This window comes from Salvelinus alpinus, chromosome 12 (assembly GCF_045679555.1).
Source record: "Salvelinus alpinus chromosome 12, SLU_Salpinus.1, whole genome shotgun sequence".
Lineage (NCBI taxonomy): Eukaryota > Metazoa > Chordata > Actinopteri > Salmoniformes > Salmonidae > Salvelinus > Salvelinus alpinus.
Genome location: NC_092097.1, coordinates 16,161,127 through 16,177,951, shown reverse-complemented (window position 1 = coordinate 16,177,951; position 16,825 = coordinate 16,161,127). Strand labels below are relative to the sequence as shown.

Sequence of the window (16,825 nt, the reverse complement as noted above, 5' to 3'; positions counted from 1 at the left end):
TCTTTAAAATGCATGACATTGGGGAGAGTTAACACAGAGCAGACGTCAGGCTGACAGGAGCACCGCAGCACCGTACTGTTTAACAGGGCTCTGCTAGCTCCTACCCATCATGCACTGGGGTGGATGCCGATTACTGTGTTGACTCTCTTGGAATTTGAGAAGCTCCACTGGGAAATCTTTTCTCCTCTGACTCCCTATCTGTAAGGAGGATAATAAGAAGTGCTGTCGAGCACTTTTAATACACACACTCTTTAATTTACATTTACACACCCACATTCACACACACGCGCACGCACAAGCACAGGGGGGCTAAGAACAAACAGACACTGTCAATGGATGCAGGTGAACATTTGCACCACTTCAAAGCATCAAGGTTGAGCAGAGGGCTCCGTTTCCCATAATGAAGTGGAGACACTCAATGTAGTATTAACGCCTGGCTTCCCTTGAGGAGCTGCGAGGAATCTGGGAGGTGAGGAGAGGTCCTCAATATGCACACAGCCTATCTCCCTCGCAACACTGATAAAGACACACCACACGGGGGGCTTGAATGAAAGGGTCTGCAAATGGCCATTGATTTCTAATGGAGGATTTTCCGGATCACCATGGGGCTGTCTGGGCCACGGCTCAGCCTTGGTCTATCACTCAAGGACATGATAGAGGATAGCATCGACCAGACCTTTCTCTCCACCAGACACCTGAGGGACCAACACACAGACCAAAGACTGGAGAGCAGAGGAGCCTGCTCACATCTCAGGGGAACATCTCCCAGGAGGGTATGTCCTGTAATGGTAACTTCTATAGCTGGGCTGTCAGGGCCACTTACAACAGAGAAGAGTTTGGGCCCACCTCTGGCTCCGTAAAAAATTGGTCTCAAAATGCCTCCTTTGGTGCGTTTAAGGACAGACACATCTCTAGAGTTAAGCCGGGGCAAATACTTTAGTGCTGATTTCCCTATTTCCCCATGGATATAAAGCAGACCACCAGTCAGCCAAGCAATAAGGGTGTAAGGGTGTAATCAAAGGGTAAGATATTCATCTTGAGCTATTTGTGATTATTAAAACAGAGGGTATAGGTTTTGAATTTCCTTATTAAGCGCAGTTATGCTGAATAAGTGCCCTTGGGGTTCATTATCTGTTTTTTAAAATTCATGACATTGAGGAGAGTTAACACAGAGCAGACGTCAGGCTGACAGGAGCACCACAGCACCGTACTGTTTAACGGGGCTTCACTAACTCCTACCCATCATGCACCAGCGCTTCTAGTAGCTAGTGATAATGCAGGAAAACTGAAATCCATCTTACCTCATTTCTACCAGCATGTCACCTGGGCAACTAGAGGGGAAAAAACCTTTAGATCAGGGTTTACCAAATTCGGTCCTGGGGGCCCCCCTGGGTGCACATTTCAGGTTTTTGCTCTAGAACTACACAGCAGATAAAAATAACTAACTCATCATCAAGCTTTGATAATTTGAATCCGCTGTGTGTGTGTGTGTGGTGGGGGGGCTGCTCTAGATCATCTTTACTCCACACACAGAGACGTATACAAAGCGCTCCCTCGTCCTCCATTTGGCAAATCTGACCAGAACTCTTATCCTCCTGATTCCTGCTTACAAGCAAAAACTCAAACAGGAAGTACCAGTGACACGTTCAATTCGGAAGTGAACGATGAAGCGGATGCTAAGCTACAGGACTGTTTCGCTAGCTCAGACTGGAATATGTTCTGGGATTCATCTGATGGCATTGAGTTTACCACATCAGTCCCCGGCTTCATTAATAAGTGCATCTACTGCGTGGGCAGTAGTTTGCAAAAAAGGCAATGAGCAAACCTAATGATGGTTCAAACCTAATGATGGTTCAAACCTTATGATGGTTCAAACCTAATGATGGTTCAAACCTGATGATGGTTCAAACCTAATGATGGTTCAAACCTAATGATGGTTCAAACCTATTGTATCTTAAGCCTTGAGGCACCACTTAAGCTCTCCCAAAACGTACAACAATGCTGCCGCTGCACGTTACTGTTTACTGATTAGGTTAAAATATTAAGAGTAAAAAAGTTGTTGGAAGGCCTTCTGTGCTCAGAATGGTGAACGTTTGTGTCGCTCTCAGCAGAAGAGCAACCGAGATTAGCACGTGAGAAACACGGCCATACAGCATAGCACAGAGTGCCATGTGTGATCGTTCCTGCACTTCTCAGCAACAAATGAAACACGCATGGAAACCCTGAGGCATACTAGTGTCAGGGGAGCTTCTCCTCTCACTATCCCCAGTGCACGTGAAAGACCTTCTGAGAGAGAGTAGCTGAGGCAGGAACACCACACAATCAACTGGGCTACAGGGTTGCGTGACTCAGTGTGGGATCCTGTAACATCAACGACTTCACACTTAGCACCACCTTTAGAGCCTTGACACACACCTCGTCTTACAGCTACTCTTCACACAGTGCTCGCCATCCTCCTCACCTAGCGTGGGAGGGAGCACTTCTCCTCCATGACGCCAGGACGCAGAAACAGAATGGCTGTAATTGCTCTCTCTGCTCTGGCCTTAGTTGAACCACTAACTGCAGTAGGCTTCAGAGAAGGTACTTACCCAAGTGACAATTGAGGTAGATCTATGCTGTATTACATCTAGATCTATTATGTGATATTTTCCATTCACCATAAAAATGTGACATCTAATAGCACATAGAATTTTGTATTATCTGGACAAGTGACCCTCCGGTCACCATCTCAATGGCAATATCCCCCTACAGCTGATCGTAGAGCTAATGTAATGTAGTGTAGCATACGTCACCCTAGTTATGAGCGTCAACTCGTCTAATAAACAGCGTTGGACTGTGAGAGACCAGGGACAGGAAGGGGGTCAGGATGATGTATGGTGGAGGTCCTTCCTCTAGGAGCAGAAGTGTATCAGAACCAACCACAGCACGGACAATACCAGAGACCAGCTCACTGTTTAAGAGGTTGGCCCTGCCACTCCTGGCTGTCCTGGCACACACGCCCTCCACCTGCAGGGGTAGGCCTAGGCAGCCACATTAACATCTGGAGGTAGACCAGGTGGGAGAAGAGGAAGGGGGTCACCCTGCCTGCCTTATAAAAACAGCAGCTGATTAATGTTTGATTCCTCCAGCATCATTCCACTGCTATTACAGAACAGGCCAAAAGAGGTAGGGTGTGAGTGGGGGGGATGAAGAACATATTTGATACAACCACTGTGATAAAGGAGAGGTCAAACATTCAGAGCATTCTACTTTACTCCTGCTTGGCATCCAAAACAGGCAGTAGGCTATTATGTCTACCTGACATAATGCATGGTAACCATCCTGCCAAATGACATGTTCTCATCACTGGCTTTTTTCATGATCTTGACAGTGGAGCGAAAGGAGTGGAGTGCTCTATAATCTGTCATCATCTTCAGTACATGGCCTCATTGAGTTCAATTCAGAACATTAAAAAAAACACTCACATACTGTAGATTCAGCCATTTGTTGAAAGTGGTACAATTCAGAGAACGTGATAAACATCAAACTCATAAGGCTCATCTCTATAATCAGATCACATTATATCACCATGATCTTCCTGTGTGTCATACGGTAGCCTGCTGCCTGCCTGTACAATACACTGCAGTAGTGAGGCCGCTTTCAGAAATGAGGATTGCCGAAAATGGCGATGGTAATTCAGGCAGAATGGTGTGATGCTGCTAGTTGTGCGTGACTGGGGAGAGAAAAGGCAGACTAAGGTGAGGAGAACATTGTTTCTCTGTTTCTCAGACTTCACAGGAGCTGAATTAAGATGCAGGATGTTTTTCTAGAATCAATCCGGATGTGCGGTGACTGCAGCCAGCAGCATTTCACAAGCCTGCTTCTATTTTTAACATGGTACTATTTAACAACGTTTCACATTATTATAATTCTGAATCTATTTTGGTGACAAAGCCTTCAAGATTAAGTGAAATGGAGCAGTAACTAAAGATCCATGTTATTTATTGTAATAGAACATGTCCCTCTGAGACTTACACTGTTCTACATATTTTCTTAAGAATGAAAATGATGTATTAGTGCAGTTTAACTGACATTAATGTGCCAATTTAGGGTCAATTAATGTGATATTAGACCATGGCGGGAGGGCTCCAGTCTTCACGGGACACAGTTCTCTCAGCTTCTGACAGCTAGGACCCTGACATGCACTGCATGAAATCAGCCCTCACTGTAATGTCAAATAAATGACAGATTACACAAACAACAGTAGAGCAGTTGCACACACACAGTCCAACACCTCCGTAGCATACAGCAGAACAGTAATCTGTGAGTATAGGGAACACATTCTGAGCAGGAGTTTTGATTGACAGGGAAAGCACTCCCGCTGCTTTACCCATTTGACAGACAAAAGCATTGAAAAGCAGGAGAATTTATAGTAAAGCAGAGAAATTGCTTCGGAAGGTTCAAACATGAAAGCAAACTTGGAGGATTGTGGATGCCTCTGACAAGCTGGAGTGTCGAGACGAAGTGTGTGAAAAATAAGCTTTTCAAATTGGGGAACTTAATCCTCTTTGTGTTAGTGAAACTCGATGCCGATCATGAGCCAGCCTCTAGCAGGGCCTGCCTCCCATGAGTGGCAGCTCCTCCCGAACACATCATAATTCCACACCCAATCTAGGGAAACGACATGGCTTTAAAGCTCTACGTTCCGTTGCTCCGCTCGATCGTGGTGGGAAAAGAGGGTCATAAAAAAGGGGGTTTCTTTTTGTTCTAGAGACATGAGCAGGACGGGAAAGGTTGTAATTTAACTGTTGGGGAACTACAAGGAGCGATTGGCTTTAATAATGTCTCTACACTTTAATTTGAGTAGGGATTTGCCTGGATGAGGCCGTCTCAGTGGGCCCGTAATGCTACAGTGCCTTTCAAATGATTCAGGGTGGGAGAAGAGAGGAGAGAAGAGAATAGGAGGAGAAGGAAGAGAGGAGGACAGGATGAGAGGGAGATCGGATCATAGTGGGAGATAAAAGGGAGGGGAGGAAATTAAAGGTGTTAACATTGAGATTTGACCAGGGATGTTTTCTTGATAAGTGCATGAATTGGACAATTTTCCTGTCCTGCTAAGCATTCAAAATGTAACAAGCACTTTTGGGTGTCATGGAAAATGTATGGAATAAAAAGTACCTTATTTACTTTAGGAATGTAGTGAAGGAAATGTAAATATAATTAGTAAAGTACAGACATCCCAAAAAACAACTTAAGTAGTACTTTAAAGTATTTTGACATACGTACTTTACACTACTTATGAGGGGAAACTGGTTTTATATTCACATGAATATAGTGCAATAGGAATAGCCACTGTGGAGGATTTGTTGTGTTTCTGGTTTGTGTGTGATCTCTCTTTATGATTTGAACCTAGAGACAAATCCACATGGCTGAGAGAATGTCCTAGTCCTCCCGATCTCCTGTCCTCTCTCGTCTGAATAAAAAAAGGGGGTTACACACTTCTTGGAAAACTGATCAAACTTCTCTGGGTCCAATTTAATACTGCCAGCCTGCTGGGGTGTTGAAGCTTGCAGCCATTCGGCTTTCTCCTCATGTGTCTCACCTCTCTTTGAGTCTCCTGTCTTTGTCAATGGACCCATAGTACAGCTGATCCCTTTTCAGTGAGGACCCAGAGCTGAGAGTTGAGGGCTAAGCTATGGGATCAAGTTGACGCTGCAGCTTTTCTCGTAGAAATGCTTTGTATTGTCTCAATACTTTTATAGGGGGGATTGATGGGTGGAAAACCTATATGGCATTTTCAGCACCATATCTTATGCCTCTGAAGAACCTATGGCTGGAGGTTTGACAGTATGTTACATTTTATTTACTTAACCTTTATTTAACTAGGTTACATTTTAAATTGGGCTGGAAATAGGTGCTTTCCATTGTTGTCATTTCTATTTGCAAATTCCAAGCCTACCCAGCTAGCACATTTGGTTCCTTAGAAGTGGGAACGTAGATTTTTGGTTTCCCATTGGTTCTGGGAATGAAGCCATAAGTTTCCTGACCGGTAAAACGGAATGTTTTTTTTTAAACGATGGAAGTGAAAATTTCACCTGTTCAAGGAACATTAATTGTTAGGTTACAGGGAGGTTGTGAGAACATTTTACTATGGTTCCTGAATGTTTTCCTGGGAGGTTTAATTAACGTTCTGAGAACGGAAATTATAGGTGATTTGAAGGTATTTAAATAACATTCTGAGAACAGCTTAGTTTAACTGCTTTGAACTCCAAGCTCAGATTGGACACATGGAAATTAATTTGCTTAGGCATTAATCATGCAAACACATTTCTTTTTTTATTGTGGCACGGCGTCAGCGAGATTCAAACCTATATTCTTCTGCTCCCTCTCCATGGAATTAGTCCACTGAGCCACCAGGATGGAGCTAGCATGCTATGCTTGTTTGTTTTTTTAGCTCATACAAAGCTGCTCATTTTAGTCTATTCAAACAGACCCTGGGAAACAGGCACTCATTAAGGTGGCAAATTAGTGGGTGCGGCCAACACCTGATCACACTAAACAAGATAGAGGATAGAGAGAGTTTTGTTGAGGCTGAGAATGGAATTTGTGTGTCAGGGGTAGGCAACCCTGTTCCTGGAGTGCTGCAGGTACTGCAGGATTTTTTTCTGCAGGGCACCACACCTGACCAACTAGGCACCACACCTGACCAACTAGGCACCACACCTGACCAACTGAACTAATTGATCAGTTCAGTGATTGCATAAATTCAACACACCTGGTCTTCCTGGTCGATTAAATAGAAAACTGCGTAACTCCAGGGCCAGGGTTGCCTACCCCTGGAATATGTTGTTAAATAACATTCTTGGAACGTTCTTTGAACGTTACTAATGTGTTTTTATGGACAGTTTTCTTAATGTTCTGAGAACATGACTTTAAATAGAACCTTGAGGAAACCTGCAGAAAACATTATGCTAAAGTACTGAAATTCCCACAGAAGAACATTGTTTCTTAACCTTCTGAGAATAATACTTTAAAAAGGACCATGAGGAAACCTGTATAAAGCGTTATGCTGAAGTACTGAAATTCCCACCTACAAAACATATGGTTCTCAGAATGGTATCTGCTAGCTGGGTATCCTGCACCGTTCCCAGAACATTGTGGCAAGCTTATATGCAAAATAACCATAGGACAACCATGCTCTCACCAACCTCTAAGAAACATATGGTTCTCAGAACATGATGTGCTAGCTGGGTAACCATCTGCCATATGTCTTGAGTGACTTCACTTCAACTGTCTTCAGGAGCTCCAAATCATGCTTGAAAAAAACACTTTTAATTGGCATTGAGGGGGAAGAGGGGCAGAAGGCCTCCCAATCCACCACATTTCAGAGAAAGCCTGCGCAAAAGATCAAGCAATGTATCCTCTGCTTGGAGAGTGCCAAAAGACAGCCCACACAAACCCATAGTCAGTGTGAGATATGCACTGCGAAATGTTCAAACCAAAATAAAATGTAAAGAGTGTCATTACAGTGTGCATTTAGAACATGTGTGTGTTAAAAGTGTGTATATAAAAAAATCCCTGCACTCTGCTCTGGAGGTAGTTATAGTACTTCTAAATCACTAGAGAGCTCTATTAGAGATCCACCAACCTGTTTTTCACAGCAGGGCCCTGAGCCAGCAACCTGGAGCTACTGTAGTACCCTCAAGCAGGCAATAAGGCTATTTCAGCAGGCCACTTGGAGAGCAAAGCAGCGCCTCAATTAGGCTGACAGAAATGGCCTTCCTGAGACATGAAGGTAAAGCAGGACCAGGGGTTTTCTCCTTTCAGTGCATCGGCTCCTGGACATTGTGTTGTGCCGTGTGTCTGCAGACATTAGCTTATGTTTTTGCAGTAGGTTTACAGACATTTCTCAGCCCATTAGCTGCTCTTTCAGCCCAAACCGCTACTCAAAGCTACAGTGAGAAGAACAGAACTTTCAAGGCTGTTGAGGAGCTGATGAAAGAGAATTTCTGTGTTCAAATGATTCCACATTGCTCTCAAGGATACATACAGAATTAAGCAGGGAGCCTTGGGGAAAATCGGTGCAATACAGCAACACCTTTAATCACGACACAATACTGTTTAATTTTGAAAATGGATAGTCCCCTTTCGGTCAGTCAACTTCGGTACAACATAATATGTGGAGTCGCACTCTCAAAGGATCTACAATCCCGCCTGACAAGGCCAATGAAATCCACGCCTCTCTGGAGGCCCTGCCTTCCACAGGTGATAAGCGTGAGGCTCGGATTCATTCCTTCAAATATTCCGCTCTTCACCTCGGTTTGAACAGGAACAATTCATGCTACTAAAACAAACAACTGAAACATGAGACTGTTTTAAGTTGCGCCAACTAAATTGTCCCTTAGTGGTAGAGCATGCTCACCTCTGGTCGTTGTGTGCTGAAGTTTGTCTAGTTCTCATAAGTTTCCTAACCATGAACAATTAGACAATTATTTTAATTGCTTGGCCTGGCTTTAGCAATAAGTAAGATGGCTAACGTGACCGAAATGACGAAGGCTAACAAGCCGGGTTCGGGTTCGCTACAATGCCCCAATGAATTAAAAGTAACTCAAGTTGGTTGTCTTGTATATCTCAGGTCGGTGCATGCTCAGGCTGCCCTCGCTCGAATCAGTTTGTTTGCGAGACTAGGGGACAGCTGGCACTGTTCTCCTACTAGTCTGGGGCACATGTTCTCTTGACAATCGTGTAGCATTCTTTAGGTGTTTCCGATAGTGGCTCCCTCTCCCGGGTGCCCGTACCTCTGTCTGAGTTGTGGGACGCAGAGATGATTTGGGTAATTGGTCGGGTCAAATGTCTCCCGGCTCCTGTGTGCTCGGTCTCCGGTAACGGGAGGCTACTCGAAGACAGAGGGAGACCAGGTTCTGTGTGTATCCCCCCGCCACCTGTGTCGTCCTTGTTTGAGCACCGCTTGCCTCTCTTCTCAGAAGGGTACGCGTCCTACTTCGGCAATCCGCTCCTACGTAGACTTTCAAGACCAGGCTAGCTAACGCGCGTTGTATAACGTGCTAGTGGGGTTAGCTAACTAGCCGAGGAAAGATAGCTACTACTGGCTATTCCTGCCTCCCCACCGCGGAGTTGCTTTTCAAACAAAATCAAATTGTATTTGTCACATGCGCCGAATACAACAGGTATAGAGTTTGCCGTGAAAAGCTTACTTATGAGCCCTTTCCCAACAATGCATAGTTAAAAAGTAAGAAAAATGTGCATAAAATGTCAAAGGAAGTAGTAACTCAATAAAATAACAATACCAGTACTGAGTCAATGTGTAGTGGTACGAGGTAGTTGAGGTAATTGACGTTATATGTACATGTAGGTAGGGGTAAAAGTGAATTAGGCAATCAGGATAGATAATAAACAGAATAGCAGCAGTGTCTGTGAAGACTGTGAAAGTGTGTCTGTGTGTGAGTGTATGTGTGTGGTCAATATGCATTTGTGTTTTTTGTGTGTGAGCGTATCTAGTATGTCTGTGTGTGTGTGTGTGTTTGTCAGAGTATCAGTGATTGTGAATAGAGCCGGTACAAGAGTCATTTGAATAACTGTTCAGCAGTCTTACGGCTTTGCGGGTAGAAGCTGTTCAGGAGCCTTTTGAGCCTTGTACCAAGAGTGGGCCGGGCTTTAGGCAAACCTTGGCACATAAACACCGTTTTTTTTCAACCCCAAGATCCACATTGTTCACGGGGTGTCAAAAGTGTTGTATCTCCCGCTTGGGATTTCAATAAAAAGTGTCGCTTCTCCACGTTCAGACACACGGTTGTCAAGGGTGGTGGAAATTAAAGAAGAACCAACCTCTCCCTGCCCCTTCAGATGGCACCTCACGGGGTTTGCTGTCTGCTCCGACCAATGGAGCGCATGCGCAGTGTTGCCCGGGATCATGCGAACAGTGGCATCAGGGTACAGCATCAGGGTACAGGCTACCTTTTGTTGTGCTTCCCGCACGCTTCTGCAGCGTCATCACTTTGACTGTTCCTGAGGCCTCAGCACCCGTTTTGAGGGAGGGAATATCCTCTAGTCTCCAGAAGCAGACAATCTGAGTGGTTCCTATTTCAAAGATCCAGGATGGCTGGAACAGTCGGTATTTTCTGGCTCCGAAAAGGAACGGGACTTTGCATCCCATTCTAGACCTTCTGTACATACCCTCAGCAAGCACCTCAGAGTCTACAAACTCTAAGAAACCAGAAAAAGAGCTGTCTTACTCCATCTCAGCCCATTTTGTTTCTGTGTTTCGAGCTAGATTCACTTGCTTATCGCTCTTTTATATCCACACGGAGGTTGTCAGGGTTCCGACTCTGCTTTCGGCTGGGTCACACAGTGTATTTTTGACTACGCCTATTGGAGCTGATGGCTTCTGTGATGGAAGTCGTTCCCGTGGGGCTATTGTTTATGAGGCCCTTCCAGGGCTGAGTGCTAGACACTCACCTGGACGCATCTCGCAACCTAAGCCAGTCGCATTGGGTGTCCCTGTCAGGCCTATGGGCCATGGGGCTGAGTTGGGGCTCCACTGGGCTGAGTTGTATGCCGCAAGGTTACCACGACAGGAGCATCCCCCAATTTGGGGGGTATGGACACTGGTGCGAAGCGCACCTCATATCAATTAGCCGGAGCTCCTAACTGTATCTGGTACTCAGGCACTTCCCCCTGCTTTTGTCGGGCCAGCTTGTGCAGGTCAGAACTGACATTATGTCGGTGATGGCGTGTATCAACAAACGGGGAGACCGTCTCTCTCCCTCCTAACCTTGGCTCGCTCCCTATTGCTGGGAAGCAGTGCGAGATATTTTATCCAGCTGGGACCCTCTCTCTCAAGAGTGGAGGCTACACCCCTGGGTGGTCTCCAGGGATGGGACATTTTCAGCAGGGCCGACGTAGATGTTGACGCATTGCAGTGTCGTTTATTTTTCTCGATGAGGCACCCGAGTGCCCTGTTGGGAACAGACGCTCTGGCGCACCATTGGCATCGGGCCCTCCTTTATGCATTTCTGTCAGTGGTTCTGATTCAGCCCATGGAGAGGGCGAGCCGGGAGGGCTTATCGTTGATTCTTTTGGCTCCTCGTTGGCCCAGGCAACCTTGGTACGCAGAGATCATTTGCCTTTTAGATGGGGACCCGTGGCAACTCCCATTGGCAGGGACCTGTTGTCCCAGGCGCACGGCCTGGCCCCTTAGAAGGCCAATCTGAAGGCTAGAGGTTAACCTCCAAATGTTATTGCTACCATTCAGTAGGCTAGGGCGCCCTCCACGAGAGGGCTGTATGCGTTTGAGCTCTGATGCCAAGATAAAGGACTTGTTCCTTTCAGTGCTCTGTGTGGGACATCCTTATGTTCCTACAAGAGCTTTTCGAGCAGGGGCAGGCATTTTCCGCATTAAAAGTGTACATGGCCGCTATCTCAGTGTTTCATATGGAAATTGACGGAGCCTCACCGGGGCCCCACCCCATGGGTGTGCGGGTCCTGAAAGGTGTACATCGTCTTAGACCAGCCTCCAAACCTATTGGGCCCACATGGGACTTGGCACAGGTTTTGGAGCCACTGTGTTCCACTCCCTTTGAGCCACTGGAGTTGGTGGATCTGATGATCCTCTCCTACAAGACCCCCTGCTAATGGTTTCGGCCTCAGCTTAAGGTGTTGGGGATGTCCACACATTATTCGGTACTCAGTTCGCCCCAGGCGACTCTAAGGTGAGGCTGCGTCCAATTGAAGGAATGAATAAGAGCCTCACACTTATCACCTGTGGATTCTGGGGTTTTCAGTGGGCGAGGATTTCAATGGCCTTGTCAGGCGTGATTGTAGATCTTTCAACTTAAGTCGCGAGAGTGCAAATCCCCATAGTATGTTGTACATCGTTTCCCTCCTTCAGGGAACAGTAGCTATAGTCATAATGTTACGTTCATGTATTGCATCAGCCGGGAAAGAATATTTGCAGTGTTCAACATCCCTTGCATTACTCTCCAAATAAAAGACAATTACTAAGGAATTTCTAATGTATCTCAATGTACTGTATGGCCTTTATAGCTGAACATCAAGCACTTAGAGAACATACAGGTAACTGAGAGGGGAATAAATGTAGCCTCTCGGCTGTTTTGTATTGCAATAAGCAATATATGACTCCATATTTTATGCGTTTGCCGATGTGTTCTGCTCCCCTATTTGGTCCTGACACAGTTAAGGCAGTTTCCAGTGCAATTGATGGGGCTGAACAATTTGCTTGACTGGCAGAAAAACCATAATCAATCCGGAGATTACAGATAAAGGCACTAAAACCAGCCAGGCACAGCATTTTCTCTTATCGCAATTACACCTAGGCATCCTGTCTCAGGTACAGACAATTAAGCCGAGAGAGAAAGCTCCCAGCCACTTGACATTGAGGGTGCTATCTGGCACACCAGAACACGGGGCTGAAAGAGCCTTTTTGAGGACAGGGTGAAAGGGGGGTGACTGTAACCCCATTTTCTTTTTTTATTACACACATTGGCTGCGTTTACAAATGCAGCCCAATTCTGATCGTTTGCCCAATTATTGCCCGGATAAGAGTCTGCGGTAGGGTATGTGCTTTAGTCATTATAAACTGTGATAAGCGCAGCCCCCCCCCCCCCCCGCCTCCTAGCAGTAGTGTACAAAGGGGCAAGGGCACAGAGACCTTGCACTAACTCTCCCTCATCTCACTTATTCATCTGCCTTTCACTCCTTACTTCACACTCCCCCCCTCTGAAATAGCATTCACATTATGTCATGATTTTCCAACATAGGACCTAGTAGTGATGGGTGATGGAAAGACAAGAGAGAATGCATGCCCTATCCCCTTTGTCTTCCTCCCCCTCTCAGAGATTACATGGCTAGCATGACACCGTATTACTACTTACTAATAATAAGTAATAATTCCATGTCTCATTTACGAGCACTACAATATTTCCCTCCATATATCCCCCCCAATGTCACCTCAACCTACAGGGTATGATTTGACCATTCATGGGATGCACATACTGTATGAGTTCCACAAACAAATGCTGGTGCATTGACAGAATGTGGTTTCCCCACACATCAAAGACCTGTGCATGCATCCTTCAAACACAAAGCTTTATCATTGCTGCTTTGTCTGTTCACCCGTCCTAAACCCATCTCTGATAACGCAGCCAGGCTGTTTGAGGCTGTTTGCAGAGTGAGAGAAGGCAGCTCTAAGCAGATGCAACAGACTGCACCACAGTAGGGCACAGGTGTTTTATGCATGCCTGCCTGGTCCCTGGGATCTGCAGGTAGAGCAGTCCAGACTCAATAGGCTCTTATTACAGCCCGTACATAGACCGTACCTCAGATGATTTTATATCTTGATTTGAGTGGAAATGGGTGATCACCATGCTCCTCCAAGCACGAAACAGCAGCACAGAGGAAGCCTATGTGGGGAGTCAAATGTAAAATGAAAATCGAGAGACAGGCTCTGGAGAAGACTTGGTTCATCTGCTCCTTCTATGGGCCATGTGGAGATGAACTGAAGCCCATTATAGTCAGCTGTATGAAGACAAATAGACAGTGGGCAGGAGATACAGCAGGCTACTATAAATATGATATCATTAGAGACACAGAGGGCCAATTGGCTAAATAGGACAGAGTGAATATATACAATATACGCCAAATTCAAACTCTGATTGGCCACATGGGTCCAGTGATGCTGTTTTGGTAATTACATTGGGTAGATGTTTTTCCCTTTCCAACATTGCTGTGATATGAAATGTGGTGAAGAGGAAAATAGCTTCGTGGCTGATGCAAACGACGTTCTGTGCTCATGGCATCAAACTCCCCCTGAGACAAACATCTGAGATGACTCTCTACACACTCATCCACACAAACATCTCCAATCTGGCTCAGTCAAATCAGCCGTCTCTAAATCAGGGAAACGTGCCTCTGCAGTACTTACCACGTTCACTCGACAGGGTGGTGTCTGTCAGGGAGAGAGGGAGGGAGCGAGATAGAGAGGGAGGGAGGGAGGGAGGGAGGGAGGGAGGGAGGGAGGGAGAATACAACGATTAGAACACAACATGCAAGCTCTCAAGCTGCCATACAAGACTTTTGTCACTTAACAATAGAGAGTGATTAAGGAAAACAGAAATAACTGAGGAAATGTGATCACACAATAAAAACAAACACATATTCTACTTAGTAAGTTGCTGAGCAGACCTCTATCACCTCTATCACGAGTAAAGAAAAAGGCGTTCACATACTGTCATCCTCTCCAAAGAAAGACGTTCTTGTTCGACAGCAGAAGAACATGACCTTGTTAAAATATTCTACATCTCTTCAAATACAGAGAGCAGTTGTGCATTGATTATAGTCTGTTGTGTACTGCACACACTGCAATTCAACTGGAACAGTTCTCGCTACTCTCCCCTTTCCGTACATTTTGCCTCAAGCACTTAGATGCTTTAACTGGAACACACCCCAGTTGTTGTGATGTCTATAATGCAATATTGCTCAAACGGAATGAACTCTGCACAACGCTATGTTTATGTACATCCTTATTTAGATAGAAGTATCACAGCTGGATAAGGAGCGAAGCAGCAAGGACTTTGTGTTTCTAGAGACAGCTGCTCTCGGTGCCACCTACCCCTCCAACGCCATCGAACGGAGACGCTGCACACAGATTTGATGAGAGACCATTTCAATGGCTCCGTTTAACATTCATTGCCCTCATTTCGGCACCGGGCGTCACAGGAAGTCGAACGTTGACAACAACACCCCCTGCCAAGTCACCCCCCCTGCTCACCAACATGACCCTCAAATTGCTGTTCTATCACAGCAAACCACTTTGTAGCACAATGGAGCACACTGGTAACTGAGTCAGGCATGTGTGCAGAATCTGAACGAGCCTCAGAGAGAGCGAAGGTTGCCAGGCTCTCTCGGAGGGCCCCCCAAAAAGTCACTGTCTTAGCTGAGGGGAAAACATGGCCCATAATATACTGTACTTTCTCTCTCTCACTTCGTTTGTCAGGTTGTTTCTAAATACTTGGGGAAATGATTTGCAGACCATCTATTGACTTTGCGCAGAGTAAGCATCAAATAAGTTAACGCATTAACACGGGTAGCAGACGAAGCATAAGAATTACTATTCACTTCTTCAATACTGTCTGTTAACTCCCATTCTAAATCTGTAGAACATATTGCTATATGGTATTTCTGTAGAACCCAATAAGCAACAACATCCAAACACAGTACAAACCCGTCAATATTTTAAGCGTCTTGGAATGCCTCGAGTGCAAGTAAAGGAATCTCTCGATCCGCCCCCTACACAACGGCGAGCAATGTTTCAATAATTCATCTCCCTATGTCAAGGATTCAGCCTGCGCTGCACTTGCCAGTATCCCCACAAATTGGCAGGCAGACTCACATTTGGCACACGTGCAGCAGCCTAGCACCACTCTCTCTCCTCTGTGGGCCTTGTAGCCCTCCCCACGACAACACTAATACTGACTGTCCTGCTCTCAGTCTCCCAGAGTGAGTCCAGGGCTGCCTGTCCTCTATGTAAGGAAGGAATTAGGCACACTTCCTCTCATTACAGCTCTAGGGAAAAATGTCACAGTTGTTCATTTCCTCCTCAATTATAGACACACACCTTTGTGCCTCTCTGAAAGGATTGCATGTGCATTTGCTGTGTGATTTCCTGTCTGTGCATGGTTGGTCGGAGAGGTTGATGGCCACCCAAAGACTTGGGCAGAGTGAATGTGCCTGGGATTAATAACAGGTGTGAACTGTGAGGATGCAGAGCAGCGGCTCTTGAGTGACGGAAAAAAAGCACCATTCAGTTCTCACTAAAGAGAGAGGACCTCTACAACTCTACTACCCTGATGTACTACAGTATATTACTTGAAAGCTTGACTGACATCCCACTGACACAGAAGATAACAGGTTGTCTGCTTCACTGGAAGCTTCTCCACACCATATATCCCTAAACCACTAGGGCAAATGGGTTAGCACATGGGAGCTAGCACCTGGTGCCCTGTGTCAGTGTGTGTGTGTTTCCTCATGCGTAACAAATCTGGGTTTGACAGAAACCCTTCAAAACCCTAGTGTTGCCTAATTGCCAGAGAGTGTTCAGCTAATAGATGAATTAAAAAATCTAATCAAATTTAGCAAATGAATATGTCTAGAAAACAATTAATCAGACACCAAAAGTGTATTTACAAACAAAATACTCGCATAAACAATCAATTATTCATCAAGTGAATGCTGGGTAAGTGGGCTCCTTTCCCGGGTGAGATGCTGCCATAATTGGAGTGGGACTACAGGATAGCCGGGTGGTGTATGTGTGGGAGTGTGTGTGTGTGTGTGTGTGTGTGTGTGTGTGTGTGTGTGTGTGTGTGTGTGTGTGTGTGTGTGTGCGCATGTTCACTCACCACGCTCCCAACCTCCCCCCCAAACAAGAAGAGCAACAAAGGAGTTAGTTCATTACTGCCTAATGAGTTGTCTGATTCATACGGAAAATAAAAGCCTTATTGTTGTGCGCTGTGTGTTGATTGGTGTACTAAAGTGGCTGAATAGAAGCACAATGAGGGGAAACATTTACATGTCTTCTAATATGGTAATAAGGCCCTAGAGGAGAGAATCAGGGCTGTCAAGTACAGTGAAGACCACTTCCAGTACATAGGATACAACATGTCTAAACGTGTTGATGTCTGGTTGGTTGATGTGGAGATATGTATCTGTTTACAGTATGTACTCAGTCAGCACGCGACATGTAATCTAGCAGTTCTAAACCTCTCTGATGATGGGTTATGTACTGAGTGATCTCTGAAACAGAATCCATTGT

The 16,825-nt window shown here is 45.5% G+C and overlaps 1 protein-coding gene across 3 annotated transcripts in view; it reads right to left on the bottom strand.

Annotated features, from left to right (window-relative positions):
• Window positions 1–16,825, bottom strand: part of LOC139535600 (cadherin-4-like) — a 250,078-nt gene that overhangs the window by 120,724 nt on the left and 112,529 nt on the right. For 2 of the 3 annotated variants that reach the window (XM_071335181.1, XM_071335182.1), the window contains exon 3: window positions 13,940–13,963. The exons of the other annotated variant lie outside the window; for it this stretch is intronic. In XM_071335181.1, coding sequence (XP_071191282.1) covers window positions 13,940–13,963 — 24 coding nt within the window. The remainder of the gene's footprint in view (window positions 1–13,939; window positions 13,964–16,825) is intronic. 3 annotated transcript variants of the gene reach the window in all.